The sequence below is a fragment of the Ostrinia nubilalis genome, chromosome 25, assembly GCF_963855985.1.
Source record: "Ostrinia nubilalis chromosome 25, ilOstNubi1.1, whole genome shotgun sequence".
NCBI lineage: Eukaryota > Metazoa > Arthropoda > Insecta > Lepidoptera > Crambidae > Ostrinia > Ostrinia nubilalis.
The window spans coordinates 7,351,616-7,370,507 of NC_087112.1; the positions used below are offsets into that span (position 1 = coordinate 7,351,616).

Consider the following 18,892-nt stretch of genomic DNA (forward strand, 5'->3'; position numbering starts at 1 on the left):
GTCAAGTACGCGATCGGCTTAAATATTGAAATTAGCAGACAGTGAATGGAATTTCGACAATAGTATCAAAATACAACCCCTATTAAGTTTATTTTGCTTACACTATATTTCTAAATAATCAATGTTTTGTTTTTGTAGCCGGCGCACACACACAACCCGTGGCCCACACATGCGCGTCTTGAAGGATGAGCCTATTCCAGAAGGATATCTCAGGTTCAGATTCAACGAAGACTGCGCATATCAGCACTGTGGATACAGGTAATTGGCTCATTACATTTTTAAAATACCTTTTTGTCTTGAATTTCGTTTCTCTTTATTTACATGTCAAAGTTTTCAAATATATGTAATAAGAAACTTTGTTGTTTTAGGGAGCATCAAACTCATTTCCACTGCACTCGAAAAGACTGCGGGTATTCGTTCTGTGACAAGACTAGATTCGTTCAACACACTGCTAGACATGAAAGGTATGTAAATCAAAATCATTATTTTCATGACGATAATAGCGTCACAATTACGCGGCCATCAGGTTTATCAAAACCATCTACAACATTTTCGTTTGCTTTTCAGACTTGATACCCTGATGGGAGGAGATTTCCAACAATATCGAGCAAACGTTTACTGCCAGAGACCAGATTGCCCCCACGCATCTACTTATGGTAAGGCGCCATCATGCAATTTATATTTTTGTAGAATCCATTGTTATTTTTTTCCCTCTCTCAATATTACTTTACCTACAACTTGCTCAGAAGCCTCAAAGCGTTGTCACCTAAACTAAACCCACTGACTTGGTTTGCTAAAAAAGATGGCAACCAGCTAAAATTCTTTTTTATCGCAAAGTAAAAAATCTATCTACTTCTGACATGAGGTCCCACTTAAACTAAATTCTTTGTTTGTTCTCTATTGTTCGATCCATCGCAGTTACAATTTTTTTTCCGATACATTTCAGGTACTGGCCAGAACAAGGCATCTCACTTCCACTGCCTGAAATGCGACTTCGTGTGCACTGACACCAATAAGGTCGTGGCCCACAGGCGTCAGCACCAGAAGCTGGATTCCATTCAGGCTGCTGGCTTTGAGAAGTTCCCTCCTAGCAAAGGTAAGCAAAACATACTATTTAGGTACTTACATCACGATGGGGTCATTAATTTTAATCTTGTGGGAGAAAGACCATTTCTAATTTATCAAAAGTAATGTAGATACTCGTATTTACAAAGATTGACAAATAAAATATATTATTAGTTTATGATTCGCCATTGTCTATAACTTTTGTCTGCTTTATTGAATCTATCATCTTTTAGTTAGAATTTTCACATCTGAACCAAGAGGTTTTTTTATTTTATAAGACAAATTTTGCTAATTTTTACTTCATCTTTTTGTTACAGGTTGCGGATATGAACCACAATGCATTCACAGCAAGAAGCAAACCCACTACCACTGCTTGCAGTGCGGTTTCGCTGTACTAGGTCTCTCCCAAATGACCTCCCACAAGTACAAACACCAAGAGGCTAATCATGGCCCATCGACTAGTGCTACAAACTGACCGACAAATCAATACCTCAACTGTATGGAAAAACGAACGATAGTGTACATAAAAATACGGTTAATTTCAAAAGTGGTGTATCTATGCGTAGTGTATAAGTTTGGATATACCTAAGGACTTTTATCAAGTGTAAGTGAAACGATTATAAAGCAATGTAAAGGCTTTAACAAGTACATGACAAAAAAATGGTATTCGTAAGACGCAATATGGCTTCTGCGATGTTATCACTGGATATGAGAACAAGTTACAATATCAAAATTGGATTTGATGTAACTTCTGAGTTTTGACGTATATATAGATGACGTTGTTCATTAATTGTTCCTGCAAAGACTATTTGGCAAAATTGATTGTAATAATTATCAGTTTTACGAAAATGTGTGTCCCTCAAGTGTGCCTTAAGCTCTTTTGAAGATCACTATGATTGAATTGATCAAGCAAAAGATAAATGTTATCTGCTTGAGAAACTCGGATATCAGTAAATAAGCAATCTAGTAAATACTTCACTAGTGAACGGAAGAACATTAGCAACTATTTTGTGTAGGATGTGTTGATTCCTGCTTTGTATGAGAGCAATTTCCCAAATACTACTTCTTCTGATATAGTTAGTACCTACCTACTTTGAATTAATTTTGAGTTCAAAATAAGCTCAGTATTAAAGTTAATGAAGAGGAAAAATCTAATATTCCTAAAATGAAGCTAAGACTACATTGAAGGTATCGGGAGCAGTCTTAATTTGTGGAAATACTTCTATTATCTGACTTTATTAATTGACTTAAATCTATGTGGCAAAGATGATTATGTGCCAAAAATGATTGTTGAACTATGTATGCGGCTGAAACAGCTACTGTTTCTAAATTATGTATGTAGAAAGAGTTATTATAGATTAGTTATTTTCCGAACAAAGTGAATTTAAAATTGCGAAATCTTATAATATATGAAAGTGCATGTTAATTATATTGAAATGTGTTTGTATTTCCTAAATCCCGACCAATATTAGATGTTAGTTAAGAAATATTTATATTTATTACTTCCCCGTGAGAAAAGACATTTTTACGAATAGTATTATTAATTTAGATGTCGTGGAATTAATAAAACAAATAATAAGGCAATAATATTTGGGATATAAACACCAGTTTGTGCCTAAAACAAATCTTGTGACAATATTATACATTGTTCATTTGTAATATTTCCTGACAAAATCATGATAATGCAAAATAATAATGAAACTTTGTCAGAAAATATTACAAAGAAGCATTAGGGTTACAAAAATATATATTTAATTAAAAAAACTTATTTAATAAAAGTCAATTCTATAAACAAAAAAAAAAAATACACTGTAAATAAAAAAAATAGATTATTATATTATAAAATCAGTATGTTAGTGAAAAAAATAAAATTGTTAAACTGATATTGGTATTCTGTATAATACAAATTGGATTAGTGTACAGAAAATTGAGTGCTAACGTTTGTGATTCATGAGGTAGCCATATAATGCCATAAACACGTTTATGTAACTGTAATATAACTAAATCTTTTCTAGCAGAGCAGTATTAGTCACGAGATGTCCTTCTAAAAGTACCTTTTGCATTCCTATATTATTCCTGGCAACCGTTTGACGCCATTTAGTTATAGAGCATGGTTGATTGCTAATATTTTTTGTTTCATGACCAAAACCATACATCCTATTCCTAACCTTTATCAGTATTTTTGTAGTATAAGCAACATCAGTTGTTCCTATTATGATTTTTATGTCTCAACTTAATTCAGTTCATGTTGTTTTATATCTCACTATGCCAGTCCATGTTATTTCGTATGTCTGTCTCAGTCTATGTCGTTCTAGAATACTTATACATGCTTTCGTTTTACTATCCATTACGTGTTCTTTTGTAGTACCAGAAAGGTTAGTTTCATTACGTTTTTTATATTTAAATTTAGTTATTTCCCTTACGTAAACTTTTGAAATAGACCGTGCCATAAACGTAGTCACATTTTTTAGTGTCTTTAGAACAATAGCTTCAGTTTCTAATTTTAAGTAACGATTAATTTCTAAATTCTGATTGGCATTCTCAAATTAAGTTTAACATATAAATGCAATAAATTAAAATCTCACATTATTGGTTGTTATCTTGTCTTTGTTTTGTTATCTAATTTTACGTACAACGTTTTTTTTTTTTCGATTCTTTTTTTATGTTTTCGTCTTTAACAATCTTTGTATTTTAAAAGTAATTTAATCGCGTATTTATGTGTATCTTAGTGTACGTAGCTTTAATTTTAGTAATCATTTAATTAAATTAATTTCTCCCTAAACGAATACAGTATTTTGTCCACTTGAGTAAATACTTTGGAGTGTTATTTTAAAAGTAAATCTGAGTGCCGTAAAATGATTGTAGCGTTTGATTTGAGACCAATTTTGTAGGACTTGTTTGAGATTGTGAACCGATTGGTATCTATTGAAAATAATTTAGTATTGTTTACCTCATGACTTCTAGGAATAAATGAGAATATTCAAAAAACACGCTTTTATTTTTAAAACTCCCCCAATATCACCATACCACCTGTAATATTACTTAGATTCCATGGAATTGGGACGTAATTTTTTTATGTCATATTCAGGAAGTACGGCGTTTTTTTTTTTTGAGAAAAATTAAAATCGAAAAATCTAAAAACGGCTATTTATTTGGATCTGAGAAAGCTACGAGATTCTTTTATACGTAGAATAAGATACTCCATCTTAGTATACCAGAAAACAAATTTTCTAAATATTTCCGGATATAGTCAATCCCAATATATATATCCCAACTAATATTATAAATGCGAAAGTAACTCTGTCTGTCTGTCTGTCTGTCTGTCTGTTACGCTTTCCCGCTTAAACCTCGCAACCGATTTTGATGAAATTTGGCATAGAGATAGTTTGAGTCCCGGGAAAGAACATAGGATAGTTTTTATCCCGGTTTTTGAAAAAGGGACGCGCGCGATAAAGTTTTTCTGTGACAGACAAAATTCCACGCGGGCGAAGCCGCGGGCGGAAAGCTAGTAATATTATAAATGCGAAAGTAACTCTGTCTGTCTGTCTGTCTGTTACGCTTTCCCGCTTAAACCTCGCAACCGATTTTGATGAAATTTGGCATAGAGATAGTTTGAGTCCCGGGAAAGAACATAGGATAGTTTTTATCCCGGTTTTTGAAACAGGGACGCGCGCGATAAAGTTTTTCTGTGACAGACAAAATTCCACGCGGGCGAAGCCGCGGGCGGAAAGCTAGTTTTCAATAATTTATTTTGTAAAGTCTAGACATGCTAGCCAAATGGGGATTTCGTAGCTATCATTTAAATAGCCATATCTAGCCGCTTCTTCAACAAAAATGTCATGTCCGAAAAATGGTCTTCATAAAACACTGTGCTGTCCCCGCTACAATGGCAAGAATTATTTCAGCTTCAAGTTTATGAAATATGTAGTAGAAAAATTTAATGATTAAATTCAACTAATCAAATATGTAGATACTCTATAAAGTAGATGCTAAAAGTAACTCTAAGAAGGAACCTAAGGGATGCTCCTAAGGTTTTATTTTATTATAATATATGCTGCCACATTCTCAGATGAGATGGCAAACCTCATCCAAACAAATCTTGAGGAGGTTCATTTAAGATTCACGTAACTGGCTAAGCACAAATTTCAGTTTTTAGCCACAAAGCGCTTGTGGGCTTTCCAAGTCTGATTTCGAAAGAAACCTTAAACATTTCGGAACTTAACAACTTAAGATTAATAAAGCTTTTTTATTCTAGACAGAAACGGTAAATGAAGGTATACGTTTGGGAGACGTATAATTACTGCGTAAATTTTTTTGACCAAATTTTTATGTAGGGTACATAAAATGATTACGATTAAAAATCGCACGTTCATAATCAAACTGTCACTATACAAAAAAGTCGATTTTTCAGGAAAAGCATTTGAAATGCTCAAATTTTAAAACCTTTGCAAAATGAGCAAAATGCTATTAAATGTTTTGTTTTTTGTTAAATACCAGTAGTGGCTTGTTTGGCTTTTACGGAAATATAATTATCTTTCAAATTATCATAATGGTTTATTTAATATTTAATTTTTTCCCTAAAAATAGTGTCACTTTTCCACTAAAATTGAGACAGTGACAGTTTTCAATTAAAAACATGTTAATGTTGTATTATTAATTCCAGTAGAAATGTCACTATTTTCATATAAATTTGACGATGAAAAATTAAAAAATGATTATTATTAAATAAAACTAACATAGAAAAATCAGTAATTTTAATGAACTTAAAACTTAATAATTTGGATTAAGTGGTACCAATGGTAACAGTAATAAATGTAAATTCTCGATCAGAAATAAATACGTTACACACATGAAACTACTATAAAATTACATCACATAAATCAACTTCTTAGAAAATAAGGTACTCTCTTGTTCAGGCAGCCTTTAAACAACCAGAACTTGATGACCTCGATAAACTTGACGAACTAGATAGTGATTTTTCATGGGGAAAAAGGCTCGAGAGAAGTAGGTTTAAATTCTGGATCATTATCCAGCGGCCATTACCTCTCCAAGCTATGTGCCCCGCCCACTGCCACTTGATTTTAGCGATTCTGCGGGCTATGTCGGTCACTTTGGTTCTCCTGTGGATCTCCTCATTTCTGATTCAATCACGTAGGGAAACTAACTGAGCATCGCACGCTCCATCACCTTTTGGGTGACCTCTCAGATTCATAAAATATTACTGGCAACACACACTGATCAAAGTTTTGTCTTGAGGCACTGCGGTATTTCGGACGTGAGAATAATATCACGAAGCTTCCCGAACGTTGCCCAGCCGAGTTGGATTGACGATTGACCTCTTTCTCGAAGTTGGACCTACGTAACTGGACTGTTTGTCCCAGGTCAACAAACTTTCGAGTGTAGAGTCTCCAGATAAGTGGATACTACATGGACATTTGACATGTTTTTTGTCTTGTCCATATTAATTTTCATACTCATTCATCAGGCTCACTTGTTGAGAGGCTCTACTTAGGCCATCGAGCATTATGCCTAGATTTTCCACAATCTCAGCCATGATTACGACATCGTCCGCAAATCAAGGGTGGATTATGTACTCGTTGATGTTTATGCTGAATCCGCTCCAGTTCAGAAGCTTGAAAACATCTTCCAGGGCGGTGTTGAACAGTATCGGAGATATGACATCTCCCTGTCTCACCCCTTGCTGCAACTGGATGAGTTTTGAGTCCTGATCCTGGAGACGAACCGACATTGTGGCGTTTTCGTACAAGCCTTTCAACACTTCGATGTATCTATAGTCAATTTGGCACCGTTGGAGACTGTAGCACTGCTCAGATCTCGATCGAATCCAAGGCTTTTTCATAGTCCACAAACGCTAGACAAAGTAGTAATTACCTTGATAATTTCTTTGATTTTACTAGTGTTTGGATTGACTGGTGGCATTTTTGTTAGATAAAATTATAACTACTTAATCATTTAAAAATCTTTCTTGTTGTTTTAATATTTCACTATTTGGATAAACACAATATTCTACGAAGTGATGAACAATGTTTTTAAAAATTTAAGAGAAATATTGTCACTTTTTGTTTTAAGGCGTTTTTCTTATTACTTTATTGTGACTTATCTTATGGTTTTGGAGTAAAAGCGTCTTTATGCTAAAAATGACGTTTTTCAACACAGAATTTACATAACTATCACGGGGTGCCCGTCCAGATCCCGTCACTACTAAAAACGTGTCACTGTTACTCACAACAAATGCCGGTTTTCCCATTAAACTCCATAACGACACTAGTGATATCTGCCGAACTATTTGAGCTTTAAGCGTGGGATTTTTACAGCATGCACTTTTCACGGAGCGCTGATAGATGGCATTGTTAACTCAATTTCTCCCAATTTCGTATAGTGACGGTTTGATTATGAACGTGCGAAATATTGTTTGAGATTGCGTCTGTCATAGTTTAGAAAATAGTAATGGAAAATGTCAAAAGTCATAGGTTCTGAAATTGCGTAGATAGATGGCGATGTGCTTCGTTCAATCGCGATATCATTTGATTTTTTCCTGGCTATTTAAGTTAAAACATTAAGGTTCAATATACTTCACTTTACTTGGATCAGTGTTTTATTTTACAACCACGGTCCGAGCTTTTTGGGACACTGTACATTGTTGTGGTCCTTCGAGCCGGATATAAGGGCTACGTGGAGGTTTGTACAGCTGGCCACTCTCTCGTCACACCGACCAAGCGGTGGACTGTCGCTTATGGTGTGCTTTGCGGAAGCGGAAAGCGGATTCTGCTGTGATGACGTCAGCGCAAAGCAGTTGGATTGGATTTTCCACCAGACGGCGCTAAAAGCAGTGCCACCCACAAGGACCCTCCAGATGGCGCTAAAAGCAGTGCCATAGACAAGGATTCTCCAGAGGGCGCTAAAAGCGGTGCGAGTTTATGGAGTTCACGAGGAGCAACCAGATGGCGGTAAAAGCAGTGCAAATCGGAAAAGTCGTGAGTCAGTGATCAGAGACAAAATCAAAATTGACAGTTTGGACTTTGGATTTCTTAAGTAGTTAGCAGTTGTCAAACACTTGTAATTTATTTAGTTTCGTAGCTAGGACTTAGAATAATCGGCGAAAAAGTGAACAGACGGGGAACCTATGCCCGATTTTTTATAAGTTCTATTTTTTCAAACACTTAGAAAATTTTGCATCTCGGGACTTAGAATTTTTTTGCTATTCGGATTTGGTATTTTCAAAGTTGTGTTAATGATTTGTTAATTAACTGTGCGGAATTAACTTTAATTTAATTGCGATCTTAATCTATGTAGGTAATTAACAGTTCATTTAATATTTCCATGCCTAGTGATTTAGATAAGTCTTTTCACTCAATGGATCACTCCTCAGAGGTCAATATGGAAGCCTTAGTTAAGTTACAGGAGGATGTTAGGGTTTCGATTACCAAGGGTCATGTAAACTTTAAAAAGTCCCCTAAATCCCGAATTTCCCAGGCTTACATAGAGACACGGCTGGAAACATTAGAGGAACAATGGAGGTTGTTTACTGATACGCACCGAACTATTATTTCAGATATTGAGACTGACGAGTACAGGAGCTCTAACTATTTCACAGATGATGTTTTTGAATCCACACACGAGCTATACTCCTGATTATAAGACCAACTTAAAAGAGAGCTTGAGTGAAGTTGTTGCTGTAGCCTCGAGCAGTAAGTCTCCCATCCCGCAGTCCGGTACGTCAGTTAGTATGCCACAGGTTAAGCTACCCAAAATTAGTATTCCCACCTTCAGTGGAAAATACACTGAGTGGACCACTTTTAAAGATCTGTTTGAGGGGTGTGTAATGTATGATATAAATACATATCATATAATACTTAGAGGATATAACATCAAATTATATAAAATCGTTTAATATAATAATTATTTACTATAATAAACGAATAATATAATTTTAAAACGAATAATTTTAAGACAAATAACTATTAACTGATATAAAATCGTTTGATATAATGAATATTTTCTATAAAACTTACAATGTATACTATTTAAAACAAATAACATTCAAATCATATAAAAATAAAATGTCGAACAATCAAATGAGATAAAATTCTTTTCCTATAAAACTTAAATCATATAACAATAATAATTTTATATAAAGTTCATTTGTTATAATAAGCATTGCATGCAGCAAGCAAGCAAGCGACCAAGCAAGCAAGCTAGCAAGCAAGCTAGCATGCAGGCAAGCAAGCAAGCAAGCAAGCTAGCAAGCTAGCAAGCAGGCAAGCAAGCAGGCAAGCAAGCAAGCAGGCAACCAAGCAAGCAAGCAGGCATGCAGGCATGCAGCATGCAAATTTGACTAAAAACTTGAGACTTCTGTCACGGCTCCGGCACTGCGGGGCTCTGGCGGTCCCTCGCGTGCTAATCGTCGCAGATGGCTTTCGCTCGACACCGCGTCTTCGGCTTGCTGGCCGGCTTCGCCGGCCAGCCTCAGCCGCGGCGCCTCGCTTCCAGCCACCTGCTCCTCAGCCCGCGGGCCGCCTCGCCCCTCCGTGCCTACGCGCTTCTAAATTACACTCTAGGGGTAGGGCAGACAAGACTACGTGGAGTCGGTTTTACGGCGATTCGTTTTTGTCACTAAAGTCATTTATAAGTCAAGCTAAAGAAGAACATACCTACTTAAAGTTATATCTATCAGAAATTATATCAATTAAAGAGTATAACAAATAATATTTATAACAAGTAATGGTTATGTGAAATAATATTTATATTAAACAAAATTACATCAAATGAGTCTTAGATTAAGTAAGGTTTATATCAAATGTCTTTATGCGTTATGATTGGTATCTGAAATGATATTATTAGAAATGATTTATTATATGAAGTAAACATTATATGTTAAAAAATTATATCAAGTGTTATTATAACATACGTTTATTATACAATATGAACGTTATTGAAATGAATTTATATCATATAAACTTATATAAACTGTCACGCACCCCTGTTTGAGTCCCTGGTCCATAGGAATGATAGTCTCGAAAATGTTCACAAGTTGCATTATCTTAAAGCCCACTTATCAGGAGAGGCAGAGCAACTTTTGCGTCACATTCCTGTTACTGATGCAAATTATACTGAGTCTTGGGCTCTGTTGAACAAAAGGTTTAGCAACAAAAAGTACTTAGCCAACTGTTTATTGAAGCGTTTGATTAGCCAGACCAATGTTAGTTACGAATCATCTGAGCTAATTAAATCTTTATTAGATACAACTTGCGATTGCCTAAACGGGTTAAAGAATTTGGGTTTAGAGACAGATTCATGGGATGTTATCGTAATTTATTTGATCAGCGCAAAATTAGATCCAGAATCTCGCAAGTTGTGGGAGGCAGAAATAAGCACTTCCGAAGACCATCCTACAATGAGCCAATTTAAGAACTTTTTAGAACATAGGTTCCGGTCGCTAGAGTTTTTGCCTTCTCAATCAGTAAAGCCAAATAGTGTAGTCCGCAATAACGTTTCTGTCCATCACACTGCTGAAATTTCATGTCCATTCTGCTCAGAGAGTCATAGGTTATACAATTGCAATAATTTTGCAAAAGAACAGGTGGACGCACGACGTAGTTTTGTTCGGTCCAACGGATTATGTTATAATTGTATGTGTTCTGGTCACTCCGTATTTGTTTGCCGTCAAACTTCCAGGTGCCGAGCTTGTAAAAGGAAGCATCATTCTCTTTTGCATGTCAGTAGTCCCAAGTCAACTGATCAAAATGTTGAGAGCTCATCAGTTGACAAGAGTGAAGTCATTGTAGCCACTTCGTTGCCTAATAACTCCAATGTTCAAAGTGAAGTCCTTCTGGCCACTGCACGTGTTAGGGTAGAATCGCAGTCCGGAAATATGCGAACTTTTAGGTCTCTGTTGGACCAAGGTTCTCAGGCTTCATTTATCTCGGAATCAGCAGCACGATCACTAGGTCTAAAACGAGTTGCATGTAACATAAATGTGTCAAGTGTAGGTGATAGAGTTCCATCTGTTGTTTCGAAATCATTGGTAAGCTTTAAGCTCCAATCGACTCTTGATCCCACTTTTGCCATTCCAGTTAAAGCTTACGTGTTAAAGAAACTGACATCAGTCATCCCGAAGCGGAAGGTTACGATTCAACTGAGTCAGAGCTTGACACAACTCAAATTAGCAGATCCCAAATTTCACACTCCTCATAAAATTGATTTGATTCTAGGAGCCGACATTTTCAGCCAGATTTTACTTGAAGGAATTATCAAGGGTTTTCCAGGCTCTCCTCTAGCGCAGAATACAAGGCTTGGATGGATCCTATCTGGCCAGGTTCACTCAGAACCTGTAGACGGTTCGCCGTTATGTCATAGTAGCAGAATCATCAGTTCGCACGCTCACAACGACAAATGAGCCGTTGGTGAGGAATGGTCCCTCTTGGTTGACAAAAGAGCTATCGAATACAGTCCACTAGGTTGTAACCAAGATACCAATTTAGAAAAACATAAGCAATATGTGTGGTTTGCAATGTGTAGGTAGTCTTCAGTGATGGCAACTCTCTCAGAGAATACTCAAATACTCAGCTCAGTTTCTACAGAGACATCACAGGTAGGTCTCCACAGGTATCCAAAATAGGTAACGTAGGGCTAGTGAAAGAGAATGATCTTCCCCGGCTCGTTGGCTTTATGACATCTTTGTTGACAAGCTTCCCGTCACTGACAATAATTACTCGTGTTGTTCGTTGGCTAACGTGTTATGCAAAAGCTCTACCATAAAATGACCTGTTTCGAAATTGTGTCTTACCTGTGGCAGCCTAACTGAGTCTCGTTTATTATTGTTAGGGTTTTTGAATATTATGATTTGTTGAAGTCGTAAGCAACTGTACTCGTACAAGTCTCACATAGCATAATTATTAGATGTGTTATGTTTTAAGTATTAAAATGTCAACTCTGTTTTGTTTCTTAAGTTATTATAATTGTTTTGAGATTTTATAGTTTTATACAAGCGAATGTATCGTACAGTCCAATCAGGTATCAAGTACATTACTTTATAACTTAACTAATAACTAAGTTATAGGTATTTTGTCGAAGTCTCATGTACGCGATACTGATGTTAATGATGAACACCGCACGGTGTTCATGGTGGGCGGTTATGTTTGAGATTGCGTCTGTCATAGTTTAGAAAATAGTAATGGAAAATGTCAAAAGTCATAGGTTCTGAAATTGCGTAGCTAGATGGCGATGTGCTTCGTTCAATCGCGATATCATTTGATTTTTTCCTGGCTATTTAAGTTAAAACATTAAGGTTCAATATACTTCACTTTACTTGGATCAGTGTTTTATTTTACAACCACGGTCCGAGCTTTTTGGGACACTGTACATTGTTACATACATACCGCAAGTATTTTTTATTACAACTTTTTCCAATGTAGGAAAATTATATTATCTCTACATTATGTACTTCTTAGGTATTATACTTGCGTCCAACGATTCTAAACAGTTTACTTGATAATTCGGCCAAAATTGTTATTGTTTAGTTGCTACTTGTCAACTTGTACTTCTATTGATACTGGCAAGAAAAATAATGCTACGTCTATCAGACGTATGAGTACAAGGACAAATATTTTATTTTACTTTTTTATGTAGTCAGTCAGCAAATGAATCTGTTGTCTGAGAAAACAGCCCGTTTTGGAACTTACAATTTAATAACAATGTTTTTCTATCTACGTTCTTTCGACGCATATTTTCTTTCGAGGGTTAATTCGACAAAGCCTCTTAACTGACTGTTCGAAATTTTTTAAACTTTTTAACTTCTTTTTTTGTTTGCTTAAGTTCGTAAATTTTCGTCAACTTACTTCAAATGTTTGGTATGATGAAATAAAACTTTACTACTGATTTTACTTTTGTTTTGTGGGCTATCACTATGCAGGTCCTTATTTACTTTCTTATTCAGAGGTAAATAAAACAAAGTTCAAAGTAAAATAACATTTACTTACCTTAATGTGATATGACGAAGGACTAAGGGATGCTTGAAAATTATATTTTTTTACTCTAAATAGGCTTTACAACTTACCTACTTACATGTAGAAATGTCATGTTATTAGCAGAGACTTTAACTTCCTCCCGAAGGATAGATAATTATGTATTTATAAGCTTGTTGATTTTGTTGATAAATAATTGTGCATACATTTAGTAAAAGCCTGCCCTTCTGGCAGGGAGAACCCCACATAACCCACTAGCTGCCCCCGCGGCTGGTGGGTATACAAATCAATGTATTTTCCTGACGAAAAAAAAGCATCTTTTAAATTTCAATGTATCTGCTACGGTTCCGTACATAGAAGACTGTTATTAACAAACAAACCTCAATAAATGCCAATGCATCTTCTTTAACGTGGAGTGTACACACCCCATGCATCTACTTACATGCAATCCTCCATTTACATCTGGCAAGCTGGAAAAAGCGCAGCGTAGGACGTCCACCCACAAGGTGGACCGACGACCTCATAAAGGTAGCGGGAAGGCGCTGGATGCAGGCCGCCACCAACCGGCCATTGTGGAAATCATTGGGGGAGGCCTACGTTCAGCAGTGGACGTCCTGTGGCTGAAATGATAATGATGATGATGAAGCTGGAAAGGGTAATGTGGGTGGTAGAGACTAAATAACATGATTATCTCCTTTAATGATATTCCTCAATAAAAGCACTCAAGTGTTCGTATAATCTTCGTTACCACTGTTACATAAAACAAAGAACTTGTGAAGTTCCTAGTTACTTCATCCTTTACCAGGCCATTTAATTATGGCGTCAATAGCCATTCAGCTTCTACTATTCATTGGAACTTTTATGGCGTTTGTTTCCACTGTCAAGAAAAATCAAGAGGATTTGAGTATAAATATGTACATTATTTATAATACCTAAGTATGTATGTCTCTTGGATAGAGTGTGAAATAGTTTTACATATTTCAAAAGCTGCAAAGAACTTTACTTAGGTATTTCATTTACATACCTAAGTTAGATTAAAGGACCGACCCCACTCATGGCAATGTAAAATTACATGCCTTCCACACTAATCCACACACAGTAATTTACGTAATTAGCAGTGGGCGAGGGACGTACCTGGTACTGATGGTTGTTGAAGCAGAAAGTACTCGAGTGGCGACGGTGGATTGGAAAGACGTAGGTACGTAGTGTAGGCAGGCCTCCCACAGTAGACTGAAGTACTGAGGTTACAATAGGCACCTGGCCGATTGCGCTAATTTGTAATGTCTTCAATTCATTCGCGTTTCATCTCCAGTCGCGCTCGACTTGCGCTTCATTTTCATTCCAGCTGAAGTGCAATTCGGTACCACGCAAAGTTCACGCGCAAACGAAGACGAAACAACAGATTTATGCACTTCCGAACACCTTATTTTTGAAACTAAAATTACTAAAACAACAAAAAAATAATGTTCGTCAAGCGTTTGAATTGCGTTTGGAAAAAAGTAGCTTTCTGTTAGTTTTTACGTAAAGGCGCAGTTGCGTTCCGTTTACGTTTCAGCTTCGTTTGAACTAGCTGTCCGCCCTGTCAATGTCACGGGTGGCGGTTCAGTGTAGTTCATCTATAATAATTATGACGTATCGTTCTAACGACAGTGGAAACGAGCACAGAGTCAATCAAACTTCGTCCGGTAAGTTTGCAGAAAAACTTTATCTTCGGAAATAGCCATTGTTGGGCAACTTTTGCCAATATCGCGGTTTGTTTTGACATCGCGTAGGCGGTTTTATTTATAAGTATTTATTTATTAAAAGATGCCGTATTAGTCGCTATTACGGATATTAGTTTTAAGTAACTTGCACAAATGCACATCTTAATAACTCGCATGTATCAATTCATGCTGTTTGTTTCCTTAATAAAGAAAAATTAATAAAAATAAGATAAGATAAAGTAACTAAGGCCATAGCTCGCAGAATTGCTAAAATCAAGTGGCAGGTGTACGGAGTAAATTTATATTTTATAGAGACGATGGCCGTTGGGGCACAAAAGTTCTCGAGCTGCGACCACGGGCTGGAAGACGTAGCATGTGCAGGCCTCCTACTAGGTGGACCGACGATCTGGTAAAGGTCGTGGGAAAAGCCTGGATGTGGGCAGCGCAGGACCGTGCATTGTGGAAAACCTTGAGGGAGGCCTTTGTCCAGCAGTGGACGTCATTTGGCTGAAACGAACGAACGAACTAAAGCCCAGTTTTTCAACTTTTGAAGTCAGTAAAATAACCAATCGTCAAAATTCGTTACCAATGGTTAAATAGTAATAGTAACAAATGGTTTCACATTACATTACAACTGGGAGTAGGGTAAGGTGGTGTAAGAGTGCGCAGGCGATAAGAGTGCGCATCGCACGTCACGTCGATCCTGGTAGGGATATGCGGCTAGCTTTAGTTGTGTTTTGATCTGTTGGTGCTAAAGGTTACGCTACCGAAAAAAAAACGAAATTGGTTAAAAACAGGAGATACCACGTAAGTCCAAACTTTTTTACTCGTTTTGATCTAATTTTATTGCGTTTGACAAAGATTTCTGTTCGTAGACTTTCAGTTTAACAAAATTATTCATTTTTTATGCAAATAGCTTACCTACTTAGCTAACCGATTCATTCGAAAAACTTGCCCGAAAACTCAATAGATTGGCGGCAGTGGTTCGATTTGTTTGAAAAGGTTCAAACGTATAGGTAAGAGTGCGCACGGTGTGTGCGTATAAGATTGCGCGCGCACTCTTATACGACGTTTTTTTACCGAAGTGTTGTGGGTAAAATAAATTGTCATATGATATGCTTTTATTTTATTTTGTGTATTTACAGCATGTCTCGGAGAAAGAGAACTTCTTCGCGACAAAACAATACGAAGAATGAAGTTGAAAAAGAGCTTCAGGTACCATTTAAAAACATGTACTTTGGATTAACAGCAAAGGGATTGCGTGGGCTAGCTTTTGAGTATGCTCAAGTATATGATATACCAAACAGGTTTAATGCAGAATCTAAATTAGCTGGAAAAGAATGGTTGAGGTGTTTTTGAAGAGACATCCTGATATAATATCATTGAGACAACGAACTGCTACAAGCGTTGCTAGAGCTGTGGCACAAGTCGAGAACCTATCACGAAAGATTGGATCGAGTGCTCAGTGTGCCGGCGATGGTGGCATGAAAACTGTACTGGCTACTTAGGCCAAGGACTGTATACGTGCGACTTGTGCATTAAGAATTAATCCGCGCACTCTTATACGACTCAACGCGCACTCTTATACACCTGGGTGTTTATGAGTGCGCAATTTTGATTTTTTATATTTCTTCAGTTCCTACCTTAACTAATAACATAAGCGTGATTTGTTCTTCTATAATTTGTTGCCAGATAAATAGAGTTTATGAATAAATAATGTTGGTTTCTCTAAATGTGGTATTTTATTTTTTATGGGGTCTCAAAATTAAAGTGCGCACTCTTACACCACCTTACCTAATACTTAGATATAGTACGAGTAGTTAAGCGGTATCAATTACAATTTCCTCTACAAATGCTAAACTTAGATTAAGTTAGGAGTGAGTTCACAATAGTCGTCAGAAATCGAACTGACAACCTCTCCAATCGACAGTCCGGTGCTCGAACTGCTAAACTACTTATTTATCACCTCATTTATTTGTCCTGGATTTTTGCCAGGATCCATTGTCAGGATATTTTCATCTTTTTTAAACCACAACGGGGTAGCCCTTGGCCTGCAGGTGATCAGATCAGGCCGAAAGTGGAAGCGAACTTTACCCGAAACTTCATAGACAAATCCGTGAACGAATTAAAGTGGCTGACATAGCCCGAAGGATTAACAAGCTGAAGTGGCAATGGGCAGGGCACATAGCACGCAGAACTGACGGCCGATGGGGCAGCAAGGTTCTGGAGTGGAGGCTGCATACCGGAAAACGAAAAAATCAAATCAAATCAAATCATCAAATCATTTATTGCATGAATACGAAGCGTGAGACGTTCACCCACAAGGTGCTCGCTACCAATCGATCAACGTGGAAATCATTGGGGGAGGTCTATGTTCAGCAGTGGACGTCCTTATGGCTGAAATGATGATGATGAGGTCCAAGACCACCCACTAGAGCATAGAGGTCTTTTCACCCATTAGGAAAGTTAAATATTAAGTATTTGTAACCATTCCCAGAAATTTAAGATTTACCTGATTGCGTCTCATTAATTACGCCATGCTTTTATAATCCTCGCAAAACCACACCAGACTGTTGTTATAATGTACTTGTCACAAATAGATAAGATGCTCAGTATTTATCTTGACATGACGTCCTTACTTTTGCGTTTTCCGCCCACTCGCAAGGCACAAATTTCAAAGAATTTGTACTTTTATTTTTACTTCTAAATTGATTATGATAACTTTTCGCTACTTCGCGTGGGCAGATTATAAATTGGTTTCCAATATTTAGGGATATTCGCTAATATTGCCAAAGATTTAAACTTCTCTTTGCCTGTTTTGCTAAAATAGGTTTAATATTTTTTGTTTTCTTATTATCCTTTGGTTTGATAAATCAAGGTTGGGAGGAACGTCTACAGGAAAATCTTAAAATAGCCTGAATCGATATTTTATTTTGAAGTAAGCGGACACAAATAGGTATATTATTAGTAGGCGAACCACTGATTTTCATTGAAACTGGATCGGCCACACTCTCTGAAGAGATCCCAATTACATCCCCAAGCAGGCTCTGAATTGGAAACCCCAAGAAAAACTCAAACGAAGAAAATCGGCAAGACTTGGAGCGAGATCAAACACAAAGCTCAAGACCGAACGCGATGGAGGACTGTTGTGGACGCCCTCTAGGTACCCCATCTAGGGGACATAGGACCAAAAGTCAAGTAGGCAAGTCAACTGATTTTCATCGCCATGGCAAGTAAGCATTGCTTCAGTCTGTCCAGTTTAACGTTGCTGCTGTTAGACATTGTCAGTCTAAAACCTTAGTTTGACTGCAAAATTGTACGAGTTTTTATACCCAACCAAAGTATTTGAACAATAATGTACCTACATACACCTAGCACAGGAGTCAGGGGTTTCGCAATTGTATACTGTACTTGTTTTTTATTTAATGTCCCTGAACACAGTCATATAAAAAGAGATTTTCCTTTTTTTTTTCGTTAAGAAACTCATGATATTGCGTACCGGCTGGTCCGGTGTAGGTTATGTGAGGCTTTCCCTGCCAGATGGGCAGGGCCTACTCACTAAAAGTGATTTTATCTACGTTATTTGTATCTTTGCTAGGAATCGAACCCAGAGCTTTATTCTCATATTTCATCCAACTCTAACTACTAGACCATTGCTTGTTTCTAGGTCGGTACAACTGGTAATTTCCACTACCGCAGTTACCTATATGTTAAGACTTTAGGTATACCTACTCAGTTACCTATGGTTAAAATAAATTAAGTCTGAGTTGCACCACCTAACTTTAACGGTAACTATAACGATAACCGGTGCTTTTTGTATGGAGATCGACAGAATTTTGACGTTCTATTCGATAAACGGGACTATTCCCACCTCTATTTCCCACCGCTGCAACTCCTGTGTAGCCAGGATCTACAGCTTGACCGCCAATACAAACCGAACCAGTGAAGGTCAAGTTTGTCCCGGGGGAAAGTTAAACTGTCATTGGACTCGCAACGAAATTAATGAAGTTTGATAAAGTTAAAGTAAAATGGTGCAACCCAGCCTTAGTTTGGAAGAGAATAAAAGTACTCAGTATCTATAGGTATAGGTAATTGGATATGGGATCACAGTTGGTGGTGTACACCAACAATAATAAACCA

At 36.9% G+C, this 18,892-nt stretch overlaps 1 protein-coding gene across 1 annotated transcript in view; it reads left to right on the plus strand.

Moving 5' to 3' along the window:
• Positions 1–4,047, plus strand: part of LOC135084220 (uncharacterized) — a 92,268-nt gene extending 88,221 nt beyond the window's left edge. The window contains exons 23-27 of the mRNA XM_063978956.1: positions 139–258; positions 369–464; positions 568–656; positions 947–1,096; positions 1,383–4,047. Of these exons, the coding sequence (XP_063835026.1) occupies positions 139–258; positions 369–464; positions 568–656; positions 947–1,096; positions 1,383–1,540 (613 nt within the window). The 3' untranslated portion in view covers positions 1,541–4,047. The remainder of the gene's footprint in view (positions 1–138; positions 259–368; positions 465–567; positions 657–946; positions 1,097–1,382) is intronic.
• Positions 4,048–18,892: the final 14,845 nt, after the last annotated feature.